Below are 26588 nucleotides of genomic sequence, written 5' to 3'. Positions count from 1 at the left end.
TGCGTTGTCCGGGGGCGGGGGGCAGGGAGGGGGAGCGGGCTCTCTGCGTTGTCCGGGGGCGGGGGGCAGGGAGGGGGAGCGGGCTCTCTGCGTTGTCCGGGGGCGGGGGGCAGGGAGGGGGAGCGGGCTCTCTGCGTTGTGCGGGGGCGGGGGGCAGGGAGGGGGAGCGGGCTCTCTGCGTTGTGCGGGACGGGGCGGGGGGCAGGGAGGGGGAGCGGGCTCTCTGCGTTGGGCGGGGCGGGGGGCAGGGAGGGGGAGCGGGCTCTCTGCGTTGGGCGGGGCGGGGGGCAGGGAGGGGGAGCGGGCTCTCTGCGTTGTGCGGGGCGGGGGGCAGTGGAGGGGGAGCGGGCTCTCTGCGTTGGGCGGGGCGGGGGGCAGGGAGGGGGAGCGGGCTCTCTGCGTTGTCCGGGGGCGGGGGGGCAGGGAGGGGGAGCGGGCTCTCTGCGTTGTGCGGGGCGGGGCGGGGCGGGGCGGGGCCGGCGTGGCAATGAAGCGGGTCGAGATCCCGCCTGGTTATGTAACCGGCCCGCAGGGGATTAGCCGGGCCGGGCGCAGCGGCCTCTGCTGCCAGGACGCGCCGGGCCGGGGCCGGGGCCGGGGCCGGCGCAGGAAGGAGACGCGATGGGAGCTGCCAGCAGCGAGCCCGAGCCCCCGCCGGGGCCCCTCAAGGTGTGTCACGGGGGCGGAGCTGGCTGGGGGCGGGGGGCAGCGGGGCTCCCCCCGCCCGGCCTTGGGGTGCCTGCGCGGGTCTCCCTGCCAAGGAGTCGGCGCGCCCCTCCCGCACAGCTGTGGTTTCTGTGCCCTGCCCCAGAGCTGGCTGCAGCGGGGCCGGGGCTCATCCTTCTGCTGGCTCTGCAGGGTGGTGGCCTCGCAGCCCAGGCCTCCTGGGCCCGGGGCTGGAAGAGCGTCTTGGCTGGCATCGGGGTGACGCTGTCAGGGCTGGAGCGCAACGTGGCCGCGAGGAGGTGCCTCCAGCAGCAGCGCGGCCCGGGCCAGAAGCTGCCCCGGCTGGGGGAGAAGGTGGTGACGGGCTGGCCAGTCCCGCAGTTCGTCTCGCTCTTCCTCCCGGAGTTCCCCTTCCGGCCCCCCCTGGGACAGCAGCAGCTCAAGGTGCGATGCCCAGCTCTGAGCCCTTGGGGGGTGGCTGGGGCTGGGAACAAGACGTGGCTAGGGCCCATTGGCCTCTTGTGGCCCTTTGGGGGCCCAAGCCGGAGCCGAGGAGCCCAGGAGTGCTGGCACACGTCTGCCAGTGCTGATCCCACGCGTGGGAGTGTCGCGGCAAGCTCCGGTCTCCAACTAGGACTCAGGTAGCATCTGTTCCCCGGCCTCCTGCTCTCCCTCCGGCCCCTGGGCGACTACACGCCTTTCCTCTCTGAGTATGCTGGAAAGAGAAAAGGCCCCTGGGGTTCTCCCACCCCCCCATCCTTTGGGAGCCCATCTAGATCCCAGCAAGGGGACGGGAGGCTGGGTGGTTCCCCCGCACACCTATTTCAGGGCTCTGTCCAGCCTGGCCAGGAGACACTGCCCTGCGTAGTCCCTGGAGCTTGTCCTAGCTGAGTCCCATGCTGCTCTCATGGGACCTGGCCCTGCTGGTAGGAGCAGTCACACCCCACACTCACTGGTTCCTTCCTTTTAGATTCTGGGCTTTGTTGCCAAGGGCTCCTTCGGGACGGTCCTGAAAGTGCTGGACTGCGGGCGGGAGAAGGTCTTTGCTGTGAAGGTGGGTGCCCGTCACACTGCCCCCCTTCCCCAGGGCGCTGCTCCGTTCTCCTGTGTCGACTCACTGGGGCCATGGCTCCTTCTCTTGTAGGTGGTCCCCAAAGTGGAGGTGCTGCGGCGTGACACCCTGAAGCAGTGCAAAGAGGAGGTCAGCATCCAGGTAGCTGCCGCTCTCCTTGGGGGCATGGGGCACGTAGGAGGGGTAGGGGGATCCCTTGGGAGGGATGGTTTGGGGAAGAGAAGAGACTGCTGAAGCTGCCCTGCCACTGGGGCCTGGCCAGCTGCCCTGAGCTCATTCTGTCACCGAGCCTTCCTGGCTCAGAGTCCCAGGCAGGCCGTACCTGGCCCCGTCAGCTCAGGGCCCCAGGAGCACCGTACCTTCCTTGGCACCACAGCTTCAGCATCTGGTTTGCAGATGTGCCTCTTACCCAAGCTACCTGGCTGGCTCTTCTGAGCCCTCTCCAGAGATGCCCGGGGGGGTCGGGGCTGTATCCCAGAGGGGGTGGGTTAGGGCGCGTTGGCAAGAGGGATGTCCTGAGTCTTCCTGCTCCTCCCCGCCTCATCCCCTTCTCCTCCTCCCCGACTTCTCCCATTGGGTGTCCCCATCCCCAGATCAGATACTCATGAGTCCTGTTTTTCTTTGTCCCCAGAGGCAGGTCAGCCACCCATTTGTTCACTGCTTAGGGGACAGCTGGCAGGGACAGCGGCATCTCTTCATTAGTGAGTCACCATCTGCCCCCCTGGGGTCTCCCTAGAGTAGGGGCTCCTCCCGTGCATCTGACTGATATTAAACCTCTTCTCTGGCAGCTGGAGTGCAGCCTGGCTCTGCCACCCGCAATCCCCTGTGGATTAGGAGCTGCTTTGCGGCTCGCTCCCCTCCCCCATGTCCACCGTGGCTGGGTCATGAGAGCAGGATAAAGGCAGTTCCCTCTGGCAGGCCTGGGCTGGTACGGTTCTCTCGGCCCTCGGGCAATGAAGGGATTGGCAGCAAAGAGAAGCAACCCCACTGTAAATATCAGCCCAGGCCATGCCCGCTCTGTGCCCTGCCTCCCCAGCAGGTGAGGCCCCTTGCAGGCGGGGTCTGTAGATCTGTGGGGAGGGAGAGGGGATGGCATTTGCCTGGAGCCCTGGCTCTCCCCAGCTGGGCTGTGTGTGCTGGCCCCCCCAAGCTACAGTGTCTGTCTCCCTCTGCAGTGTGTACATACTGCAGCACCGGAGACCTGTACACGCTCTGGGCCTCTGCGGGGCGCTTTGCGGAAGCCACCATTCGCCTGTTTGCAGCGGAGCTGGTGCTGGTGCTGGGTAAGTGACCTGCTGAGAAACACTTGCATGGGAACCTGTGCTGGGGCAGGGAGTCCCTGTAGGTTCCCCTGGTGCTGTGTGGCTGATGCTGCCAGCACCCTGGGATCTCTGGGCCCTGGGGAGGAGGCTCTGTGTGGGGCAGAGGGGCCAGATGTGAGCTCCTCCCTGCCTGCTAGGAACTGCTGGTCAGACAGCTTCCCCTGGACTGGGTCCTCCTCGCCATACCTGGTGGGACTCTGGTGACTCTCCTCCTTTCTCCTCTTCCAGGTTATCTCCACGACCTGGGCATTGTGCACCGAGATGTGAAGGTATGAGTGCCCTGGGAGAGGGGGTCTGACCTGTCCTGCCCCTCTCTGGTCAGACACGTGCTTGGGGCGATGGGCTCCACTGCAAGGCTCTGGGCGGCTGCTCTGCAGCTGGGTTTGAGTCAGTGCTGGCTGGCAGGAGCAGGGGAGCTGGGGGTGGCAAGTTCCTCTGCGGTGGGGGGACCTCACCCCCCCAGACCCCAAACTCACATCTGGTGGGGTGGGAGCTGGATTCAGCTGCTCCGCTCAGTGGCGGGAGTGGGCAGCTGCCCTTTCCCCCACTAGTTTGGGGGAGCGCTGCCCGAGGCCTGATCCAGCCCATTGCGGACCCTGGGCGGCTCTTAGAGGCGGGGCTGGTGTCCTCACACAGGCAGACGTGGAGCGTGAGCCGCAGGGGCCCTCGCAAGCAGCCTGATGGAATATGGCCCTTTCCAGGCCCGCAAGGCCAGCTGGTGTGTCCTGGCCGGGCAGCCTCGCTGGGCTGAGTACACCCTGGCCGAGGATGTAATGTGATCTCTGACCTCTCTCTCCTTTTCAGATGGAGAACATACTCCTGGACGAACATGGTAGGTGCACTGCTTCCCCTCCACCCCCCGCACTAGGGGCTGGGAATGTGATGGACTTGGGCCTCTGTTCCCTGGGTAGGAGGGATGCTGGACTGGCAGCGTCTGGGGTGGGGGGAATGCCAGGTTGGCCGTGTCTGTGTACAGGGCTTGGGTGGGGGGGGATACTGGGCTGGCAGTCTGGGGGCAGCAGGATGGCTCCATGTGGGCAGGGCTCTTGCAGGGCAGAGATACAGTGTGTGTCTGTGCACAGGGCACCTAAAGCTGACAGACTTCGGCCTTTCGCGTCACCTGCGCCGAGGGGAGCGGGCTTACACCATCTGTGGGACCCTGCAGTACATGGGTAAGGCTGGCACGGGCTGCTGCTGGGCGATGGGGCTGGGGGGCGGGGCACTGCACAAACCCTGACTCTGCTTTCTCTTGGGATTGACAGCCCCAGAAGTGCTGAGCGGAGGCCCCTACAGCCATTCTGCTGACTGGTGGTCTCTGGGCATCCTGCTCTTTACCCTGGCTACTGGGAAGGTGAGGTGACGGGGCCGGGGAGAGATGCTAAGCGGTCAGATTCTCTATCACTGGGAGGCGAGGGGCTGGGGCAGCATCCCTATTGGTCTGGGCACACAGCCCTGCTATCCCCTTGAGCCACATTGGCCAGTGGGAGGGTCCGGGGGCAGAGGAGAAACCTGTGTTCCTCATCTCTCCCAGATCCCAGCTGGATGGGTCACTGGGCCCCCCTTCTCCTTGTCCAAAGGCTGCTTCCACTCTGCGTCACTTCCACCAGCACTGCTGGCGGGTTCCCTGCTTCCCATCCCCTGCGCGTGCATTGGAGCCCCTATCCCATGGTCTGGATTGTGGCTCTTGTGCAATAGATCAGGGAAGGACTTGAGCCCAGAGGGGCCTGGGCCTGCTGAGGGCTGGAAGATGGTGTAGGGGTGGCTGATGGGTACCTGCATCCAACATGTGGTGCTCATGTGGCAGCCTGGCTCCTGCCCTAAGCTGCCCCAGCCTGGACCTTGGGGCTGGGCTCCTGCTGCAGCTGCTGGGCCTGTGCAGAGGCAGGGAGGCAGCACCCGCTTCTGCGCCCGCCGCTCTTTGGGAATGCGTTCTTCCGGGGGACTAACAGCCCGCTCCTGTCTCCCCCAGTTCCCGGTTCCTCCCGAGCGAGACCACCTGGCCATGCTGGCGAGCATGAACCGCTGCAGCTACGAGAGCCCGAGCTCCCTGAGCCGGGGGCTGTCCCTCCTGCTCAGCGAGGTAACTCCTTCCTGCCCCCGGTCTCCTGCGGCCCCTTCGCTGGCCCATCCCCCCTCCAGCAGGGCAGGCTGGCCGAGTCCATCCCTGGACATGCAGCCCGGTCTCACGGTCAGGCTCTCCCTCCCCAGCTCCTGTGCCGAAACCCCCTGCGGCGCCTGCACGACCTCCACCACTTCAAGAGCCACCTCTTCTTCCGGGGAGCGACCTGGGACGCGCAGCTCCTGCAGAAGCACCCGGTGGACAGCGTCCTGGCCGCACGGCAAGCGGAGCAGGCGGCCCTGGAACCCTCCGTCGCCTTTGCAGACTTTGACTGTGACCTCCTGGCCTCCCTGAGCCGCCCCTGGCCTGGCTGAGGCAGAGCGGACCCTCTCCTCTGGCCCTGCTGGAGCTCCGGCCCGTTGGAGGCTCCATCTCCTTCCTGTTTGCCGGCTGTGACCAGGCCCCACGTGGGCCAGCCAGGGGCACCGTTCTGCGTGCTCAGGAACCCCCCTTGTGCAGCACCCCAGCCCAGCTGCAGCCGTCTCCGGGGGAGCAGCAAAGGGCACCCAGCCCCCTCCCCAGCAGTGGCTCCTGCCTGGGCCAGGACGTGGCTCCCCTCATGGGCGCCCCGTTCCCAGGCCAGGCTGTGCCCCCCCCCTTCCTCAGGTTAGACTCAGGCTGGGCCAGCGGGCCGCCCCCCCGGGCCCGGCTCGTGCATGCCCCGGGGCCTGGCGGCGGGACCCCCAGCTGGACGGGAGCGCGGGGCTGCACGTGGCTGAGCAATAAAGGGCATTTCCCGTGGCTGTCTGCGTGGCGTCTGTGGGGGAACCAGACCGAACCGCTAGGGGGAGCCCTAGTCCCTGCGCGCTGGGGCGCGGGGCTGGCATGAGACACTTCGTCGCCCCGCCCCCTGGCGTGATGACGTTGCCGGCGCTGCAGCCAATGGCGTTCGCGCGCGCTGTTCGAATGGCGGGTGCAGCGGCTGGCGGCTAGAGGCCGCGGAGCAGGTCGGGTCGCCCGGGTCGCCATGGAGACCGCCGGGCCCCGCGCGGCCGCGCGCGAGGTGAGGGGGGGCCCCGGCCCCGAGCCTGGGTCCCGTGTCGGGATCGCTGGGCAGCTCCGCCCGGGGTCCTGCCCCGCCCGCCCCGCCCGCGTGCGTCCCGTTCCGGGCCTTGGCTCCCCCCCCCCCCCCCGGTCCCCGCCCCGGGTCTCCTTCCCCCTCCCCCCAGCCCTGGCTCCCCCCACCCCCGTCCCGTTCCGGGCCTTGGCTCCCCCCCCCCCCCCCGGTCCCCGCCCCGGGCACCGGCCTCCCCCCCCCCCCCCGGTCCCCGCCCCGGGTCTCCTTCCCCCTCCCCCCAGCCCTGGCTCTCCCCACCCCCGTCCCGTTCCAGGCCCTGGCTCCCCCCTCGGGCACCGGCCTCCCCCCACGGGCCCTGCCCCGGGTCTCCTTCCTCCCCCAGCCCTGGCTCCCCCCGGGGCCCAGCCCTGGCTTCCCCGCCCCTCGTCCCGTTCCAGGCACCGGCCTCCCCCCCCCCCCGGTCCCCGCCCCGGGTCTCCTTCCTCCCCCAGCCCTGGCTCCCACCCTCGTCCCGTTCCGGGCCCTGGCTCCCCCCCCCCCCGGGCACCGGCCTCCCCGCCCCGGGTCTCCTTCCCCCCCCAGCCCTGGCTCCCCCCGGGGCCCAGCCCTGGCTTCCCCCCCTCCCCTCGTCCCGTTCCAGGCACCGGCCTCCCCCCCCCCGGGCACCGCCCCGGGTCTCCTTCCCCCCCCAGCTGTGGCTCCCCCCAGGGCCCAGCCCTGGCTTCCCCCGTCCCGTTCCGGGCCCTGGCTCCCCCCCCCCGGGCACCGGCCTCCCCCCCTGGGCCCTGCCCTGGGTGTCCTTCCTCCCTGCCCCACCAGCCCTGGCTCCCCCCAGGGCCCTGCCCTGGCTCCCCCCCCTGTCCTGTTCCAGGCCCTGGCTCCCCCCTTGGGCACCGGCCTCCTCCCCCCCCCCCCCCCCGGGCCCTGCCCTGGGTGTCTTTCCTCCCCGCCCCCAGGGCCCTGCCCTGGGTGTCTTTCCTCCCTGCCCCCAGGGCCCTGCCCTGGGTGTCCTTCCTCCCCGCCCCCCCCCTCAGCCCTGGCTCGTCCTGTCCTGTCCCGTTCCAGGCCCTGGCTCCACCCTCGGGCACTGGCCTCCCCCCTGGGCCCCGCCCTGGGTCTCCTTCTCCCCTGGGCTCTGGCACCAGCCACTCCCACCCTGGGGCTCCTTCCCGCCCCTGCGCCCTGAGTGTCGTTGTCCGTCCGTCCGTCCGTCTGTCTCTTCCTTCCCCCCCCCCCCCCCCAAGATGCCCCTGGCCAAGCAGAGCCTGGCGGGGGGGGTGCAGCCTGTAGGGGTCACACGCGCGGTTTCTTGTGTCCAGCCTCGGAAGTCAGCCGCCCGGGCCCCGCTCCAGGATCTCTCGCTCCAGCAGCTGGCTACTCCCCAGAAGCAGAAGTTTTCTCAAAGCGCGATGGAGTCTGCGAAACCCTCGTCTCTTACGCCGCTGTTCTGCAGGCTTCGGCTGCAGGTGGGGGCTGCTGCTGTGGGGCTGGAGAGCGCTGACCCCAATGGCCAAATACAGCCCCAGTGGGGCCGAGAGTCCGGAGTCTCCCGGGGCACTGACCCCATAGACCCCACGCAGCTGTAGGCCCGGGGTGAAGGGAGCCTTCTCCTGAGTCAGGCTGGCTAGCCTAGTTCTTGGAACCCATCTGCACCATGGCTCTGACTCCATGGGTCCCACAGAGCTGGGTGGGAGAGGGAGAAACAGCAGTTGGGAGGGGCTGGTGTCTTGCCATGGAAGAAGGCAAGGGGGTTCCTCCACATAGCCTAGAGAGCTTAGTGGGGCTCTCCTGCCGCCCCCCCTTCTGCGCTGAACATAAGGATGTTCCCTATATGCTGTCTCTGGAGACAGGAAGGAAGCTGGGAAAGGGGCCTTCTGGGGTCAAGCCAGTCAAAGCCCAACATGCAGGATAGGCATCCATGTGTCTGGGGGGTGCGGAACAGCAGGGGGCAGGGATTCTGCGGTTCTTGACCTCATTATTTTCCCCCTCCATGCAGGATGGCAGAAGCCCATTGCCTGGCTCACAGATGTCACCAGCTATAAAAATCTGGGCAGACTCCCTGCCAAACACAACATTCAGCCCCAAAACTGTGGAGGAAAACAAAGCTTGGTCCAATACAAAAGAGCAACAGCTGGGTCTGGCTCCAAATAGCTCCACACCAAAGGCTTTTGAGGCAGCTGGTAGCCCCCAGGAAATGGGTCAGGGGGAAAGTGCCATATCTGTCGGCTCTCTTCCTGGGGCTGAACCTGGGGGGGAGCTTGTGCTGGGGGAGGTCGGGACCCTGCAGGACAACTTTTTGGGGAGGAGTGCAGATGCTGCAAACACTTCCCAGTTGGAGAGAGAGGTGGAGAAGGATGAGGCAGACTGGCCATGTACACCTGAGACGTCTCAGGCTTCTAAAGTAACAGTGAGGCAGGATGAGGATCAGGCCCACGTGACAATGGCAGAGAACGAGCCCTGCCTGGACAGTGACCCTTCGGACGCCAGGGCCATCCAAGACACTGCTGCTGAGCTGGGCGTGCAGGAGAAGCAGAGCCATGCTGCTGTAACGATGATCTCATTAGTCCCTTCTGTGTGCTCTCCTGAGAGGCCGTGCCTGCTCCTAGCAGGGTCTGCAGAGGGGTGTGATCCTGAGCGGCTGTCAGCGACACAGGCGCTTGGCAGCCCTCCTCTATCCGAGGAGAATGGCATCTGGGACGTGATTCCTGAGGCTGATTCTCTGCAGCCTCCCAGCATCCTGGCCACCCTGAAGGAAACGGAAGGATGTAGCAGTACCCTGCCTATCCCACAGGGAGCAGAATCGGGAAGTTGCCCCCTCCCTTTTGGTGGTGACCAGCCCAGCTTGCTGGTGACTGAAGAGGGCTCCCCTCAGGCTTCTGTCTGGAAGGATGTGGCTTCAAGTTCTGCTCAGAAGCCTTCCCTGCAGGGAGGAGCAGCAGCTCTCACAACCCCGGTGCCCTCTCATGAGATTGGGTGCAACGTGGCTGGTACCATCTCCTGGATGACCCCACTGGCATGGCTGGAGAAGAACATGGGTACCTCTGCTGTGATGGAGTCCTTGAGGCAAAGCCTGCCGCTGCCAGCTCTGCAGCAAGATGCAGGCACAAGTGTCACCCCAATCTCCACCTGCTCTGCGGGGACCTGGATGACTCCCCGAGCGCTGCTGGAGAAGAGCATGAACACCTCTGCGGAATGGCCTGCCTGCGCAAAGGACAGTGCTGCAGAAACAGATTCTCTTCTCTGGCAGTAAGTTTCCTTGTTATCCACACACAATTCTGTTACTCTCACACTCTAGGGGCACCCACCTTTACGCAATTCCTAGGGCTCGGGGCGTACTCTTTGCGGGTTTGCAGGACATTTTACTAATGAAAGAGCCTTACACAGTAATACCCTTATCCTCTCAACGATTACCAGGCAGAATACCCATGCTAAGCATAAAGTGCTCTGCTCCCCAGTTCTGGCCAGGCAGGCAGACTTTCCTGTTGGCCAGGCAAGGTCGGTCTCGTCTGGATTCTGGCTGCTGCACGTCATGGTTGTGCTGAGGGTTCTTAGCAGCTTTGGGCTGTGTCTTGGGGGTGAATTCTTCCAGGTCTTTCCTCCTCTTCCTTCTCTGCTGCTCTCCTCCTTGGACCCCAGTTTATACAGTGAAACTTGAGTCCTGCTTAGCTGTGCCATAACCAGTCATTTCATTAACCAATCCTAACATATTGTAACAAAATTTTCTAACCTAGTCATACCCCATCACCTTAATTTACACCTAACAAAATTAATTAACACACAGACCATACAGCCAAACAATAGAGAAAAGGGGACTATAAAGATAAAACAATAAAGAAATGAGGATTTCACAACCATAACTGTCAAGTGATTTCTTGCCAGACAGAATGCTATCAAACTAAGTTTTCTTTAATCATCGTAAGATCTGTTTCTTTATCTGGTGATGGTGGGTGCTATTAGGACAGGGACCTTCTTAACAGCCCGATATTACATTGTTTTAATGTAATTTAGATGGAATGTGAGGATCCAACTTCCTGCTTCTTAGCTAATGGCTGCTTCTCTTCTAATATGGCTATAGGAAAAGGCCTTATCCTTACATCCCCAGGTCCCTGGGGTTAGTCGATGTCCCTGAGCCGGGAGCCATTTCTGTAGTTCACAGGGGGTCTGTGCTCCTGAAGCCCCTCACAAATATCTTCTCCTCTGACCAGCTGTTCCCAAGAGCACCTGAGTGCCCTGTCCCGGGCGGAGCTGGAGGGGCGGCTGGAGAGCACGCTTATCATCATTGAAGCCCTCTCGTGCCAGCTGCGGGATTGGCAGCAGAGCCAGTGGCCAGTTCCTCGTCTGGGGCCGGCAGACCAGAGAGACGTGCTCACGCAGACTGACGTCACCCACCCCAAAGCAGTAAGAGGGGCCCACTGTAGAGATGAGATCATGTGCGTCTTGGTTTGCAGTGGGATGCTCCAAAGCAGAGGATGATGGCAGGTGTGGCCATGAGCTGTGCCTGCCTCCCTTCTGACTGAGTAGATCAGAAACTTCCCCTGTTGCCTACCAGTTAATTGCACTAGGTAGTTGTGACAAAGCGGGACTGTTCTTAATGTTTCCTCAGAATACTGTAGGGGTGCTTCAGTTTCCCCTGTGCATTTCTTAAGTCTCTAGATGGTGGGATAAGGGGGTGTAATTGTTGCAGAGCAAAGGACCAGTGTACATAAATGGCAACACTCTGTCTCCTGGCAACTGATGGCATCTCTTCCCCCCTCCCCCTTCCCCCCCCGCCCCCCCCCCCCGCAAGGTGAGAGCTAAAGGGTTGGAGAACAAAGGAATCCGGTGACCTCCTGGCCTGGGAAAGGGACAAAGCCCAGAGGAGGAGGGGCTGGAGGGGGAGTCAGTTTGGGGCTGGCTGGGGACATGGAGTGAAGTGCAGATGTGGTTGTCTGGCTCACTGCCCCCCAAAATGGACCCAGATGAGGGGTCCTGTTCTCTGCACCTACAAGCTCTGTTTTAGACCAGTTCCTGCCATCTAATAAACCTGCTGTTTTACTGGCTGGCTGAGAGTCACGTCTGACTGCGAAGTTGGGGTGCAGGACCCTCTGGCTTCCTCAGGACGCTGCCTGGGTGGACTCGCTGGGGGAAGCGCACGGAGGGGCAGAGGAGGCTGAATGCTCCGAGGTCAGACCCAGGAAGGTGGAAGCTGTGTGAGCTGTGTGTCCTGAAGACAGGCTGCTCACAGAAAGGCGACTGCCCCAGAGTCCTGACTGGCTTCGTGGGGAGCAGTTCCCGAGCATCGCCCGGGGACCCCGTGACAGTAGTGGAGCCCGTGACTGCAGTCAGGCAAAGGGGTGCTTAGCAGCCCCCCATATGCAGTGCTAGCCTAGAACTTGGGAGCCCCAGGCTCTATTCCCTCTCTGCCAGACTTCCTGTGTGACCTTGCGCAAGTCACTTACCCTCTCCGTGCCTCTGATTTCTAGCTGTGCCATGGGGACAATAGCGCTGCCTGCCTCGCAGGAGAGAAACACTAAAGGTTTTGAGGTGCTCAGGTGCTGCAGAGGTAGGGGCCGCACAAATCCATTAGCTAGCTAGAGGTTCTGCAGTACTGGGGGGGTGTCCAGAACCTCTGCTAGGTATGCAGCTGGGCAGTGCTGAGCCGTCAAGGTCTTGCGCGCTCCCTGGCCAGTGCTGGTGTGACCCCCCACTGCAGCTAGCACATGGACTCCAGTGTTTCGGATCAACAGGCCACTCAAAGTGCACAAGGTCCCACTGAGGGTAAATGGAGCGGAAGTGATGTGGGCTGAATGGCGATTGTTGAGTTCAGAGCTGATGAAACCTGGTCCCATGGTCGCCTGCTGCTACAGCACTGGCTAACCAAATCATGCGCATGGCTGGTCCAGCTCTTGCCAAGTTGGAGAACTGCAGCAGTCCTTGCTGTTCCTGGCCTCCTGATTACACTCGCCTGACTGCACCACTGACCACCAGCTCGTCCAGGAAGGAAGCTGCAAACGAGCATGTCTGCAGCCAGTGGGTGGGAGTGTGTGGGCTGCATCCTTTGCTGGGTGGCAGGGGGGGTTGGGAAAAGGCAGCACCTGGGGGAAGCTTGCAGCTGTCAGAACTAATGGTGATGCAAATGTCATAGCAATTGCTTAAATCTAGCCCTGCTGGGCAGAGATGCTGCCCAAGGCGCCCCTTCTCAGGCTGAGCCTGGTGCACGTGATCCTGGGGGAAGAAGACGAGGTGTTCAGCCTGTCTGGCTCTGCTGAGCCCCCAGAGCACGGGCAGAGTTGGCTCAAGCCCTGCCCACCTTACCCCTGTGAGAAACAATTCTCCTAGCCCTGTGAGCAATGGCTTGGGGATGGAATATCTTCCAGGAGGAGCAGCTTTATCATGACTTCTACATGGCAACCAGAGAGAGACTCAAGGCCCTGCAGCGGACCCAGGAGGACGAGCAGGCTCTGAAAGAGGAGCTGGAACAGGCCAGGGAGGCAATGGTAGGTCCTGGAGGGGTTTGTGTACAAGGAGGGTAGAAAGAAAAGGAGTACTTGTGGCACCTTAGAGACTAACAAATTTATTTGAGCATAAGCTTTCGTAAGCTACAGATGAAGCATCCGATGAAGTGAGCTGTAGCTCACGAAAGCTTATGCTCAAATAAATTTGTTAGTCTCTAAGGTGTCACAAGTACTCCTTTTCTTTTTGTGGTTACAGACTAACACAGCTGCTACTCTGAAAGGAGGGTAGAGTGTCCTCAAGGGGGTGGGTGCTTCCAGGGCTGGCTGTCCAAGTGCGGCTTCCAGTGAGAACAGCTGGAGCTGGTTAAACGTGCAGGGCTGTCTCTTGGTGGGGCTAAGCAAAATGGGCTCCTGACTCCTCCCTGTGGTCCTCAACGAGTCATCCACTACAGGGAGGCAGGGCTAGTCCACAGGTGGGACGTTCTGCTCCCCATCCCAGGTGTTGTAACAAGCAGGGCCCCTGCTTTAGCGATCGATTCCACCTACAGTGGGTCCTCTGAGAATGGCCACTCTAGGGACAGATGGCTTGTCTACTTGCTCATCTGCACATTCAGATACTTTGGCCTGTCTCTGAAGGCAGGAAACTGCCTAACAAGGGTCGTCACTTGTACAGGTTCCTCTGCTACCAATGGTGGCAATTTGGTTACACCACCAGATCTCCAGTGGGTCCTGGACCCTTGGCTGGTGCCCAAGTCCCAGCAGTGGCCTTTCGATAGGGTTCCCAAAGCCACATCTGCAGTGTGAATGCTCCTCTTGTCTTGCAGAGATCCTGGACTGTGGAGTCTCAGTTGTTCCTGGACACCGCAAATACTTCCCTGCGGAATCTGCAGGAAGACCGAGGAACCCTAAACCAACAGGTGAGATTGTCTGGCTCTGCGATGCTCTGTGGCTGAGCCTCTGAGCGCTAGCAGGCGTATGTTAGCCCTCGGAAAGTGCCTTCGGCTCTTCCAACAGCCGTGCTCAGAGAGACCCTGGAGAGGGCCGGGCCTGGCTTGTGGTGCCCCGGGTTCGTTGGAGCACTCAGCGGCTGGGATGTCAGATGGCTCTAATTCGTGAGACTTGTCCCTGTGGAGCTGGTCTCACCATGTGTTGCCAAGGCTCTGGGTGGGGTGGGTCCCCCAGGGAGGGGGTCCAGCCTGGCAGCCTTGGTGCCCAATGCACGGGCCGCTTGAACGGCGCCTCTGAAGGAGCATGGGGCAGGCCTGTGTTGGGCCTGGAACCTCTGGGATTCCGCAGGGACTCTAGGCTGTCCTCAGGGGTGCTCTCCTCCTCCTCTTGTAGCAAGACCAGATGAGGGCCCTGCTCTCCCGGAACCGGAGTTCATTGGACAAAGTGGCAGCCAAACTGAAGAGCTGCCTGGCGGAGCGGGATGAGATGCGGAGCCGAGCGGCGGAGGCACTCAAGGCTAAAGAAGCGGTAATAGGCTCAGACCCCTGTGGGATGCTGTTCAGAGGGCAGGGCAGGGCAGGGCTGTGGTGGTGCTGGGCCCAGAGCATGCCCTGCCCCAACAGTGGGGTAGGAGCAAGAGCAGCTGGCAGGACTGGTTAGCCTGGGCCTGGTGGTCGGGGCTCTGCATGCCAGGGCTGACTTCAGCCCCACTCTCGCTGCTAGCTCCGCAGTGCTGGGAATGCTACTGGTGTCTCCGGGGGGCAGGTGTCTCGTAGCTCAGCAGCAGCCACGTCAGTGGACGAGTGGGGTTGCCTCTCTCTGCGGGAGTGCTGGACAGCCCCCTCTCAGCCAGTCCCACTGGCACTTGAAGAGGGTGCTGGGTGACCTGTTGGCAGGGAGCTGTGCCCTGGGCCAGCGTATACAAGGGGGCAGGGTTAAGGACTTGGCTGAGGCCTCCCCAGTGCTTCAGCAGAGGGGCATGAGGGAGAGCCCTGCCCTGCAGCCTGAGTGTAGCGCTGGTGCTTCCTCTATGACATCAACATCTTAATCTCCCACGGGTGGGTCCTGCTGCTAATGTGTGCTGCAGCTTGCCACCCCTCAGCAGTGGGGCTGTCAGGGCTCCTGGGGCACCTGGCAATGGTGGCACTAGGCTGATGGATCACTGTTAAAATCCCCACATGCACGTGTCTCCCCCTCCCCAGAGTGATCTGGTTCTGGAGGCCTTCCGTGTCCATGCCAGCGCTCGGATCAGAACCCTAGAGCAGGGATTGGAATCCCAGTGTGAGCTCTGCACCCTTATTGAGGAGGCTCGTGAGCACCAGGTAAGGAAGGGTAGTGAGCTCTGCGTGGGTGTCTGGCCCTGCTCTTGATCTTCTTAGCCTGTGGGCCCAGCCAGCTTGCTGGAAACCTTGTGTGCTGCCCACTGCACGGGCTCAGCCTGGGGTCTGCTGAACTTGTGATTCAATTTGATATGCTGCAGCTTGGGGCAGTGTTCTCCTGTCTCTGCCATTAGTGATGCTGGGAGTTTCCCCTGCCACTACTTTGGCCTGGTCTCAAGGCATGAGGCTGCCTAAGACCAGTTCCTCTGCGCTTCCATTGCGGGCGACTGACTACACCATCAGTTCTCCAGAAGGTCTTGGACTCTTGGCCACTGCCCACGTCCCAGCATCCGCATTGGCAATGCTAACGCCCCTCTTGTCTTGCAGAGATCCTGGACCGTGGAGTCTCAGTTGTTCCTGGACGCCGCAAATACTTCCCTGCGGAATCTGCAGAAAGACCGAGGAACCCTAAACCAACAGGTGAGATTGTCTGGCTCTGTGGCTGAGCCTCTGAGCGCTAGCAGGCGTATGTCAGCCCTCGGAAAGTGCCTTCGGCTCTTCCAACAGCCGTGCTCAGAGAGACCCTGGAGAGGGCCAGGCCTGGCTCGTGGTGCCCCGGGTTCGTTGGAGCACTCAGCGGCTGGGATGTCAGACGGCTCTAATTCGTGAGACTTGTCCCTGTGGAGCTGGTCTCACCATGTGTTGCCAAGGCTCTGGGTGGGGTGGGTCCCCCAGGGAGGGGGTCCAGCCTGGCAGCCTTGGTGCCCAATGCACGGGCCGCTTGAACGGCGCCTCTGAAGGAGCATGGGGCAGGCCTGTGTTGGGCCTGGAACCTCTGGGATTCCGCAGGGACTCTAGGCTGTCCTCAGGGGTGCTCTCCTCCTCCTCTTGTAGCAAGACCAGATGAGAGCCCTGCTCTCCCGGAACCGGAGTTCACTGGACAAAGTGGCAGCCAAACTGAAGAGCTGCCTGGCGGAGCGGGATGAGATGCGGAGCCGAGCGGCGGAGGCACTCAAGGCTAAAGAAGCGGTAATAGGCTCAGACCCCTGTGGGATGCAGTTCAGAGGGCAGGGCAGGGCAGGGCTGTGGTGGTGCTGAGCCCAGAGCTTGCCCTGCCCAACAGTGGGGTAGGAGCAAGAGCAGCTGGCAGGACTGGTTAGCCTGGGCCTGGTGGTCGGGGTTCTGCATGCCAGGGCTGACTTCAGCCCCACTCTCGCTGCAAGCCCTGCAGGGCTGGGGATGCTGCTGGTGTCTCGGGGGTGAGCCTTGCAGCTCAGCGGCAGCCACGCCACATCAACAGCTGCATCTCCCACGGGTGGGTCCTGCTGCTAATGTGTGCTGGGGTTGCACCATCCCTCAGCAGTGGGGCTGTCAGGGCTCCCTGGTGCTAGCTGGTGCTTAGCAAATGCCGAGGGCTGAGCACCTCCTTCCTCCAGGATGACCCTGGTGGAAGATGGCCATGTGAGCAATGCCATGTTTAGCAGCCAATGGCAGGAGTGTAGCTGCAAGGAGGCCTGTCTGTCAGATGTCTGGTGCAGACCTGAGGATGCCAAGAGGCAGATGAGTGGGGCACGGTGGGCATTTGCCATCCAGGGGTCAGAACGTGGCCCCTTTTCCAGCATCGCAGTCTGGTACAGAACTGCTGCCCTGCCCCCTCCTGTATCTTTGGGAGGGCATTAGAAACCCCTGAGCACTTGTCCCATTTGGGATGTGGATGCCAGCAGCGTCCAGCTCTCGGTGCCTGTTGGGCTGGGCCAGAGAAGCCCCCAAGGGGCAGGATTGAGCAGTGAGCCAGGTGCTGTGCTCTGTTGCAGGCTTCCAGGGAGCTGGAGGCGGCTTTCGGGAGGCTGGAGGAAGTGACTGCAGAGCTGCAAGATTCTGTAGCCCAGGTGGATCAGCTGACTGTGACAAACTCCCGGCTGGGAGCAGGTATGCCTGCATGTGAGGCTGGGTCTCTCGGTGTCTTGTGTGGATGTGCAAAGGCCCAAGAGGTGGCAGCAGCTGGCCCTTCCTGCGGTAAGAGACTGGGAGACACTCGTACAGCTGCACCTTGCTGCATGCTGGTCACGTGCTAGGGCACAACGCCCAGACCATGTCTTGCTATGCTGAGGACGGAGCTGAGCATCCCGAGCCTCCAACATTGGCTAGAGGGCTCCTCCTGTAGCAGTAGCTGCCTGTTCCATTTGCATGTCAGTGCCCTGTAGATTTCTTGGAGGCCACCTTGCTGACAGCTCCAACAGCTGGATCAGACTAACGTGCGCACCCCCACCATACTCCAGTATCTGGGCTGCTGATTAAGACCTGCTCTGGGGGATGGGCAGGCAAGGGCTCCTCTGCCTTCTCAGCTTTGCACGTTCACTGGTGCCAACTGTGCAGCTAACCTCCATGCTGTGCACTGTGCCCTAGATCTCAGCACGCTGTTGAGGGACCTGGCCAGCCTGCAGTGCGAGCGGGATGAGCTGCGAGAGAAGCATGCAGACCTGTCGGAGGAGATGGCGCGGTGAGTCTCCAGCCTCCGGGTGCTGAGGCTGGGGGGCATAGAAGCAAAGTGCTGTGCAATCCAGTGACTGAATAATGAGGAACAAAAGGTGATGCCCTAAGGGGGGCTCTTGGACAATCCTCGTTCTGCTGCTTCCCCTTCTGTTCTGAAAAAAGAACAGGAGGACTTGTGGCACCTTAGAGACTAACATTTATTAGAGCATAAGCTTTCGTGGGCTACAGCCCACTTCATCAGATGCACAGAATGGAACATATAGTAAGAAGAGAGATATATACACACAGAGAAGGTGGAAGTTGCCATACAAACTGTAAGAGGAGTGGATCTCCTGGGCAGATCCTGTCAGCTGCCCCTCCTGCGCCCAGAGCCTGCAGCTGGCAGCCGAACTGCACACTAATTGCTTCCCTCCTTCCTATCTCAGGCTGACCAGAGAGCAGGAGCTTCTCCAGCAGCAGCACGACCGGGTGCGTCAGGAGCTGCGTGAGATGACCGAGTGCCACGAGGTAGACGCTGTGGGGGATGGGCTAACCCTTCTGTTAGGGGCACAGGACACTTGCTGTGCTAATGGCATGTGCTCCATCCCATTGACCCCTATGGCAGCCTTCACACACCACGATATTAAACCGTAGACCAGGACCAGTTAACGTTGCCTCCTCCCTGCATGTAGGCCTGGAGCTGCCAGGCCCCACTGACCGCTCAAATGTCCTTTCCAAAACCCCTCCTAGAGGGACACAGAAAAAGCTGGGCATCCTAACTGCGGGTGCAAATCCTACTGGCCCAGGAGTTGCTATATGCGGTGCCAGACCCGTGCCATAAAACCCCCGGCAGCTAAATCTCTCAAAGGAACTCTCTCTCTCTGCCTTGGATCCTAGCCCTCCTCGCTACTCATCCTGCCCTTTCTTTCACTCCTTAACCTTCTGGTATCCGATACTCCAGGTGCGTCAGTTAGTGATGCTGTGGAGGCTGGAGTCCCAAGGTGACTTCCAAGTACAAAGGGCAGACTTCCCGCTCCAGCAGTTCTTGAGAAAGTCATGGCTGAAGTCATGGAAGAACTGGCTGAGCATCGAAAGCAAGATGGGCATTGGAAGGTCTGGTATTTCACAAGCTGCAAGGGCTGAACAAGTGTATAAATGCTGTGGGGAGCAACTGCCTGTTGCTGACCCTGTGCTCGGTCCTTTGATCCCTGTGGTCAGCCTTCCCAACCATCTCTGTGCAGTTACTCTGGGTGTGAGACTTGGCTGGGCCTTTCCATGCACTTGAATGCCTGACCCAATCCCCCTGGGGAATCGGCCTGGCTGCTGCAGCTTTGGCCTTTGCACACCCCAGTGCGGGGCGAGTCAGACCATCCCGTACTTCCTAGCAGTCTGCTGGCAGGTGAGGTGTGGGGGTGGAACTCTGATCTGCCAAGCACTCTGGTGAGAAGGGGGGAAGACTACAGAGCTGTTGCTGGGCTCTGAGGGCTGTTAGATGAAAGACCCCCTAATACCCGGGGGCAGGCCTCACCAGCCCCTCAAATGAGAATAGGGTCGGGGAGGAGTCTCCGCTTGGGCGCTTGCAGGAAAGTAGAGTGGGATTTGAGCTAACTGCTCCCCAGCTCCTGGTGTGAACATGGCCCTCCTTAGCCATTCCTGGCCTGCATGTGCTGAGCACCTCCCCCTGTACCAACTCCCACTCCTCCCTAGTAAATCTTCCCTCCGCCGCAGTTCATTGACCAGGAGAACCGTGTGTCCCGGGAGCAGCTGACAGAGACAGAAAATGAGCTGAGAGCCACCCTTGCAGTCCTGCGGGAGCGCAGCATGCAGTACGAGGACCTGAAGGACGCCTACCAGCACCTCCAGTGAGCCAGCAGCTCCACTCTGCCTCTCTGAGCCCTTCGTGTGCCTCCCACCGCAACTCGTTGCTGTGTCTGGAAAGCCTGCTTCTGGGGGAAGGAGCTTGGCATGTCTCTGTTCAGCTCCTGACGGGCAGGGTCCCCTCCCAACCTCACCCATGGCTGGGAGGCAAAGGGTGCCAGTGAACGAGCCCCTCTGTGCACCCTAGTACATCCCTGATTGTCCCAGTCCCTGTGGCAAACCCACAGGCACTCTAGCTGGGCACAGCTGGTCTCATCCTCTGGTTATTCAAAAGGCACCTCCAAGTGTCCCCCTGTGCTCTGGCCACCGAACCGAGGAAGTCAATCACAGCCAGGCCATTAGGCTGCCATGACATGCCTCCCCTTTCCCCTCCCCACCCTGAGAAGATGGGGCCTCGGTGGGCACTGAGCAAGCTCTGACTTCCCCCTGTTCTCCCCAGGAAGGAGCGGGACACCCTCTGCGAGGAGCTCGACTGCAGCAAGGCAGAGGCCCTGGGCCTGCAGCTCATCAGGGACAAACTCCTGAAGTCCTCCCTGGAGCTCGCTCAGACCAAGGAGAGGCTGCTGGACCTCGCTGATGCTCTCCAAGCTGCCTTGCCAGGAGAGGTAGGAGTCCAGGGAACTGCCCTCTGGCTGTTGATCACAGAACCCTCTGTAGCATGGGTTTCTGCAGCCCGTCTGCCCTGGGGAAGCAGAGCAATGTCTGTAATGCTGCCTTGGCATCTGTGGGACAGCCACTCTGACCTTCTTTTGTCATTGAAGGCTGCTGATCTTGCATCGAGGAGCAGAGTGTGTACCCCTCGCAGCGTTCCCTGCTCCTTTGTGGGCAGCGTCTTAAAAGCTATGGCAGGAAAAGGTAGGATGTGGCTGCCAGAAATTGTTTATTGGCTCTGGTTCTTGTCTGCTGCTCCAGAAACCCTGCCTGTGTGGAGGGGGCTGGTTAGTGCTTCACAGACAAGGAGGGGCGTGAAGTGCTCTGTACACCAGCCAAACCCGGGGCTGAGCCTCCCATCACCCCTGCAGCATGGGGGGCCTCCCTCTGCACTGTGCAGGCCTGTCATGCAGTGACCCTCCCCTTGGTATTGGAGATGCAACCATTGCAGTGAGTGGGGGACCTGCCCATAATGCTTTGCTCTGCCGCGTGCTCAGGAGCCAGAAGTACCTTGCTGACACTGAAGCAAGGCAGAAGTGGTTACAGCTTCCCAGCCAGTGGTTGAGGCTGTTCCCGTGTCTGGGAAGGAGCCGTCAAGCTTCCAGTGCCCCCCGCTTTATTATCGAATCCTGCGCCTCTGCTCTCCCTTCCTGTGACTGGTTGGGCTGCATTAGTCCTCCACCGGGGTGGTGGATGAATTCTGATGAACCTGCCACAGAAAACCAGCTCTGCCCAGAACACTACAGCCCTCGGCTGCCTCGTGGGCTGTCTCTGACCCCGGAGCCAGATTGCTTCAGTGAGGAGTGTCGGCGCTTCCGTGGCAAACAGGACCCTCGATGCCCAGGGCTTCCTGTCTCCGGTTAGGCCTCCTTCCCACGCAGCCTGCAGACAGGGGATGGTTCAGCTCTTCGAGGCTGGTGCTGTTCCTCCCCGGGGCTGCCAGGATCACCCACCGCAGGGCCAGAAAGCACAGAACCATAGTTGTCTTGTGAGGAGCCCTGGGACAAGGCCATCCCATGGGGCGTGGCGAGGGGGTGATGTGAACGGGGCCTCAGCACCAGTCCCCTCTCTCAGGGCCCAAGCCCCAGGGACTCCCCAGAGGAGAAGGGAAGTTCCCGGATCTATGCAGGCACCATGGCCTAGCAGTGGGTCAGGGTCATAGAAAGGGGTAACCTGTGTTGATAACCCAGCATCAAGCCCCTCTGACCTACTTTGTTACAGGCATTGATGAAGAAGCTGCTGAAGGCTCGACCACGTTCACCAAGGTTGAACCTGCTACTCCTCAGATGCCAGCAGGTAATGGCCTGGTGTCTGCCCTCTCCTCCCTTGCCAATTAACGTGGCCTTGCTGGGCCCCAGTGCAAAGGGCACTGGCCTGGTTCCAGGAGGTGCCCTGGAGCAGGGCAGGTGCAAACATGTGAGTGCACTAGGCTTTCCCAGGGAACCAGGCTTGTTCCTTCATCCAGGTTTGACTCAGCAAGAGGTTCCCTCTTGTAACTGCTGAGCACCAGGGGGCTGGGCCGGGGGCAGTGGCTATGCAGGTGGGCTAAAGCTGCCTGCTGTTCCAGGCATAGCATCTGGTGTCTGTTCCTGGCCTGGCGCTGCCCTGGACCTTGCTGGGTAATTGGAACCTGAGCACAGTATAACACACAGGTTTGTTTCCTTTTGGCTTGTGAGGGGTTCTCCATTAACCCTGGCATTGCGGGCTAGCACCGTGCACTGTGAGCCATTGCTCCCCTGCCATGCAAATGGCTGGTGTCTGCTCTGCCCCCAGAGATCGAGGAGAGCCTGCGGGAGACTGTCTTGGAGCTGAGAGCTGCTGTCTCTCATCTCGTCACTGTGAGCTTCCAGAGCCAGAAGGCGGCACAGCACGAGGTTCAGGAGCTGCAGGCTAAACTGTGAGTTCAGCATCTGGCCCTTGAGTCAAAGGAGAGGTGATGGGAATGCCCAGCGGGCTCTGGGCAATGCCACTGCTGCTTGCTGACCTGTCGCTCCCCCACCGCCACTGGCCACTGCCAATCCCTGTGCAGCTGAGCAGCACGTCTAGGACTGCGACCCCCCAGGAGCTAACCCTGTCAACCTCCAGCCTCAGGGTCAGGGGGAGGCAGGGTCACCCTGAGAGCACGGCTATGCAGCCCACGTTCCATCTGCTTTGTGCCCTCTGAAGACTCAGTTTGGCTCTTCTTCTCATAGCTCTGACCATCAGCACCAGCTGGAGAGCCTGGAATCCAGGCTCCAGGCAGAGATTGATGCCCGGGATGCAAATCTTGCCAAGCTAAACAAGACCCTGGGAGTCAGGTTTCAGGTGAGCAGGTGCCAGAACTGGGTTAGGTGTGAACTCCAGGGCAGAGCTGATCTGGGACGTGGACCAGGCAGGCTCAGATTCTAGGACACGGGAGAATCTGGGTAACTGGTTTTTTCCATATCCTGCAGCTGCTCGCTAGCCTGATCTAATGCGGCACTTGTGTGGCTCCCCAGTGTCCCAGGCTGAGGGCACATTACTGGCTGGGTCCTGAGTGTTCCTGGGTCAGGACTGCTCCAGCCTAAGAGAACTGCCCCCATCTGGCTGTGCAGGTCCAAATGTAATGTCTGCATTGGGGCAGGCTGGGACCCTGGTGTGACTGACCCCTCGCTACCTCTGGTGATGGGGCAGGATAACCCCGGCTCTGTGTGCAGCCTGGTGGCAGGGGAATGGTGTTGGGACTCACCTGACTGAAGCTGCTGGTGAACTGGGGGCTTGTGCCCAGCCTGTTGCCTGCCCCCGCCCTGTCCTCACTGTCCATGTCCCGCTGAGTGTCTGCTAGCAGCTGTTGTCACAGTGACTGCAACAGACAAAAGCCCACCAGCTGCCTCCCCTCGGTACTGGGCCTGGGCTCCCTCTTTGCCTGCTCCTTTCCTGGGAGAGCAGCACGTCCATGACTCTGCTGCAAGGGTGGTGCCACTCCGGGAGGCTCTGTCCTAAATGCTGCCGCCCTCTCTCTCTTCAGACCGAGAAGGAGCTGCAGGACATTGTGCGGCAACAGGAGGAGAAGATGCTGCAGCTCATTGACCGGAGCCGGGAAGTCACGGTACCCGCCTCTGCAGGCTGGGGGCATGTCGGGTTAGATCCTGGAATGGGCTCAGCCCTGCTGCCCACTGTGCTCAGTACGGTGCCACGTACAGGACAGGAGCTGCCCTGTGGGCCCCTAGAGGCTGGGACGGAGTCCTTTGCCCCACTCACTGGCTTCTCTCCCCTCAGAATTTGAAGGCAGAGGTCTCTCACCTGACGCACCTGCTCCGGCGTGCGGAGACGGAGGCTGAGGTGCTGTGGGAGGAGGTGAGGGGACGAGACCCCAGCACGACACCTCTGGATGCTGACACTGTCCAGGAGAAAGTCTGGCTACGGCAGGAGGTGAAGCCAGCAGTGCTTGGGCAGGGGCAGATTCTGGTGCAGGAAGGGAGGGGCTTGGTGGGGGGGTCGCTCTTGGCCTAGGGCAGTTGTATAGCATGGGGCTGACTGCCAAGAGACAGGTGCCCCGGGGCTGTTGGCATGTGTTTTCCCCCACCCATGGGCCCTTTCTTGCTACGTTGTGGCTCCTTTCTATTAGTGCTATGGAGAGGGAGCAGGGAGAGGCCCTGCAGCCCTGCTGGTGGTTCAGTAGTGGGTTAGACAGTGGGCGCTCCAGCCTGGCGGCAGGAGGGGGAGTGCTGGGCATGGCTAGGCCCGAGATGGTCTGCATGCTGGCCATGGGCTGGCTAATGGCAGGGAAGGGGAGGCAGTACGTGCCCTGGCTGGGAGCGGCTGGCACAAGGAGGGAGCCAGCTCTTTGGGGGCTGGTGGGGTCTGTTCTCTCCCCATCCCTGAGTCAGGCTCTAGCCCTGGCTGTGGGCATCCAGCTGCATTGTGCCCCTGTGCCAATACTTGTCTTGCAGGTGAACAAGCTGAGGGAGCTACTCCTGGAGACACAGCATGACTACCAGGACCAAGTAAGGAGCAGGGCCTAGGGTGCCGCGTGTGTGTGTGTGTTGGGGGGGGCGGGGTGTCTGGCTGCATTGTCCCCTCACCGGAGGCTTCAGGATTGACTGCTATGGAGCCTCTCTCATGCCTGCTCCTGCTCGGCGTTCTCCCCACCCAGCTGCTAAGCCAGAGGTGGGCAAACTACAGCCCGCGGGCCACGGGACTGTCCTGCCTGGCCTCTGAGCTCCTAGCCCGGGAGGCTCGCCCCAGGCCCCCCCCCGCGCAGCCTCACCTTGCGGGCGAGCTCCTGGGGCAGGGCAGCTGCAGAGCCTGGCCTGACCCGGTCTCTGTGTTGCGTGGTGACCTGGCCCAGCTCCAGCTGGGCAGGGCGGCTGTAGCGTGACCAGGCAGCGTGGGAAGGGGGCATGGAGCAGGGGGGTTGGATAGAGGGCAGGGGAGTTCGGGGAGGTGGTGGTAGAGGGTGGATGTGGATGGGGGCAGGAACAGGGGGTTGAATTGGGGAAGGAGTCCCGGGGGGGCCGTCAGGAAGGAGGCGGGGGGTTGGATGAGGCAACGGGAGTCTGGGGGCAGTCAGGGGACAGGGAGCGGGGGGGGGGGTATGTGGATGGGGTAGGGGTCCCGGGGGGGCCGTCAGGGAACAGGGGGGTTCGATGGGGCAGGGGTTCTGGGGAGGATAGGAGGTGGGGGCCAGGCCACAACCCCCTCCCCTAACCACCCCTCCATACAATTTCCAAAACCCAATGCAATCCTCAGGCCAAAAAGTTTGCCTGCCCCTGTGGTAAGCCATTAAAATATGTGGGCTCTGGGGTTTGCTCTGCTCCCATCCCTCTGCACAGCTCTGTGTTCTCCTTTGCAGAGAAGAATCCTGGAGGGGAAACTCCATCATGCCCAGATGATGCTAAGGAGCCGTGAGGAAATGGAAGAGAAGATCAAAGAGGTGAGGCCCTTTGGGGCGGGGCTCTCACTACACCTGTATGGTATCATTGATAAGGCTCTTGGCATGGCTAACTGACAAACAGCCAGGGCTGCCCCCCTTCCCCTCATCACACAGCCTGTTTCCACACTGCCATGCACAAAGCCCTTGGGAGAACAGCTGCGTCTCAGGGATGGGCCCAGCCCAGCCCCACCTGAAAGCATCGCAGGTGAGGCTGCCTTCAGAAGGGCCTGGTCTAGCTGCAGGGGTCTGGCAAAGGACATGAGTGATGTGACTGCTGTGGAAGGGCTGGGGCCCAGGAGTGTGGTGGGATTGCAGCCCAGGGAGAGCCCCTCCATCCTATTCTGCTACTGTCTTTGAGGGGCTCCCCACCTGCTGCCCCATGCTGAGGGCAGTAAGTGGCTTGTGTGCCGTCACTGAAACGACCACTTCTGCACCCACGGCTGCTCCCTGTCCTGTCTTTCTGGGTCCTGCCAAGGCCTAGGCACTGCCCCGGCTGGAGGGCCAGAACCATTCACACAGCTGCCTGGCCCTCGGTGTTAGGATTGAGAGCTATAGATGGAGACCCTCACTTGGCATTGCCTGCCTGTCCCATTTCTAGCTGCTGGAGTCCTGCTCCCCTACCTCCAGCTTGGCTGCAGCTCCTCGAACTCTTCCTCCTCCTTTCCCAGGTGCTCTCCTCCATCCCTGCTGCGGTGACTGCCGGTTCCTGGGAGTTCCAGAACCTGCTGCACTACCTTGGGCTGAAGCTGGTGGATGGCGGCAGATGCTCTGGGGACACACCATAGCCGTGAGGTGTGATTCACTCAGTGTTTGGAAGCCTCCTTGCTTAGCTTCCCCTGTATTTTAACTGAGCCCGGTTGAGTGTCTGGAACGCAGGTGGGCTGGGCTCCGTAGCAGTACTGGGGTGTGTGTGTGTGTGTGTGTGTGTATATATATATATATTTATTAAAGTTGTGACACCCTGCATTGCTCTGCCTCTTGCCTGATCCGAGAGCCAAGCTTGGGGGTGGGGCTGGGGGGGCCTCTCTTGGGGCTCACTAACAGGCTAACTGCCCAGGTAGGCTGGAGTTCATTCTTTGGGTTCTCTGCTGCCTGCCATGGGAGCATTCATAGTAACTGTCTGAGGGCACCTGGCATGACACCTGCTGCCCCTGGTCAGAGCAGCTGGACTCCTTTGAGCTTATCACAGGGCAGATGACTTCCCCACCACTGTCTCCTCTCCCTGTGTTGTGACAGCCCCCCCTTCCTTGGCAGGGGGTCACTCCTCTGCCTGGTGTTCTGTAGTTCGTATGCAGCCTTGCTGATCTTCGCGTTCCCAGGGCTCCTGCGAACTGCACACACATGAACCCAGCAAGGCTGGGCTGACCTAGTTTCCCCTCAGAGGCAGCTCCTGCTCTTGGTGTCCTAGATTCTCAGTTCCTTGCTCCTCGGATCTAACTTCCGGTGATCCTTTCTTAGGGTGAGAGCCTCCTGCAGAGGTGGTAGCCTGAGGCTGCTTTGTCCTTGGGACCCCCGGCTCTTGGGGGTGGTGAGAGAGATTCCCAGGACCCAGCAGTAATGGGGTGATGTGGAAGTGCAGCCTGGGCCTGGTGAGAAGGGGAAGCTGTCTGGTGGTGTGAGCATGCAGCAGAGCTGGACCACGCAGCTGGGGCTAACCTCCTGTCACTGTCCCTCTCTGGCCAGCCCAGGGCTTCCAGGAGCAGAGCCCCTTGCCACTCCTGACCTCTCCCCAGCAACCCTGCTGGGGAGGGGGGAGCACGCATGCTGGGCCTTCCCTGAGCACAGATCTGCGACG

The 26588-nt window shown here is 61.3% G+C and overlaps 2 protein-coding genes across 3 annotated transcripts; both read left to right on the top strand.

Annotated features, from left to right (window-relative positions):
- Positions 1-464: 464 nt before the first annotated feature.
- Positions 465-5920, top strand: RSKR (ribosomal protein S6 kinase related). Of its 2 annotated transcripts, none has more exons than XM_048823679.2 (12): positions 465-669; positions 859-1110; positions 1637-1720; positions 1811-1867; positions 2370-2439; positions 2914-3021; positions 3289-3329; positions 3865-3892; positions 4143-4232; positions 4323-4411; positions 5030-5140; positions 5269-5920. In XM_048823679.2, exons 1-12 carry the CDS (start codon positions 622-624, stop codon positions 5491-5493), a joined length of 1203 nt encoding a protein of 400 aa, XP_048679636.1. In that variant the 5' UTR covers positions 465-621; the 3' UTR covers positions 5494-5920. The 2 variants fall into 2 exon arrangements, with proteins under 2 accessions (XP_048679636.1, XP_048679635.1); XM_048823678.2 differs by having other exon boundaries at positions 1811-1879.
- A 133-nt stretch (positions 5921-6053) lies between these two features.
- On the top strand, positions 6054-25759 carry SPAG5 (sperm associated antigen 5). The gene is made up of 24 exons (XM_048823673.2): positions 6054-6182; positions 7517-7663; positions 8194-9443; positions 10403-10595; positions 12554-12673; positions 13456-13548; positions 13973-14107; positions 14782-14901; positions 15286-15378; positions 15793-15927; positions 16713-16827; positions 17305-17398; positions 17817-17898; positions 19099-19232; positions 19688-19853; positions 20010-20103; positions 21121-21195; positions 21673-21796; positions 22092-22203; positions 22886-22966; positions 23137-23289; positions 23811-23864; positions 24713-24793; positions 25462-25759. The coding sequence occupies exons 1-24, from the start codon at positions 6147-6149 to the stop codon at positions 25576-25578; spliced, it is 3804 nt and encodes a 1267-aa protein (XP_048679630.1). The 5' UTR covers positions 6054-6146; the 3' UTR covers positions 25579-25759.
- Positions 25760-26588: the final 829 nt, after the last annotated feature.

Source organism: Caretta caretta, chromosome 17 (assembly GCF_965140235.1).
Source record: "Caretta caretta isolate rCarCar2 chromosome 17, rCarCar1.hap1, whole genome shotgun sequence".
NCBI classification, from domain to species: Eukaryota; Metazoa; Chordata; order Testudines; family Cheloniidae; genus Caretta; species Caretta caretta.
This window is presented reverse-complemented; position numbering and strand designations above follow the sequence as displayed.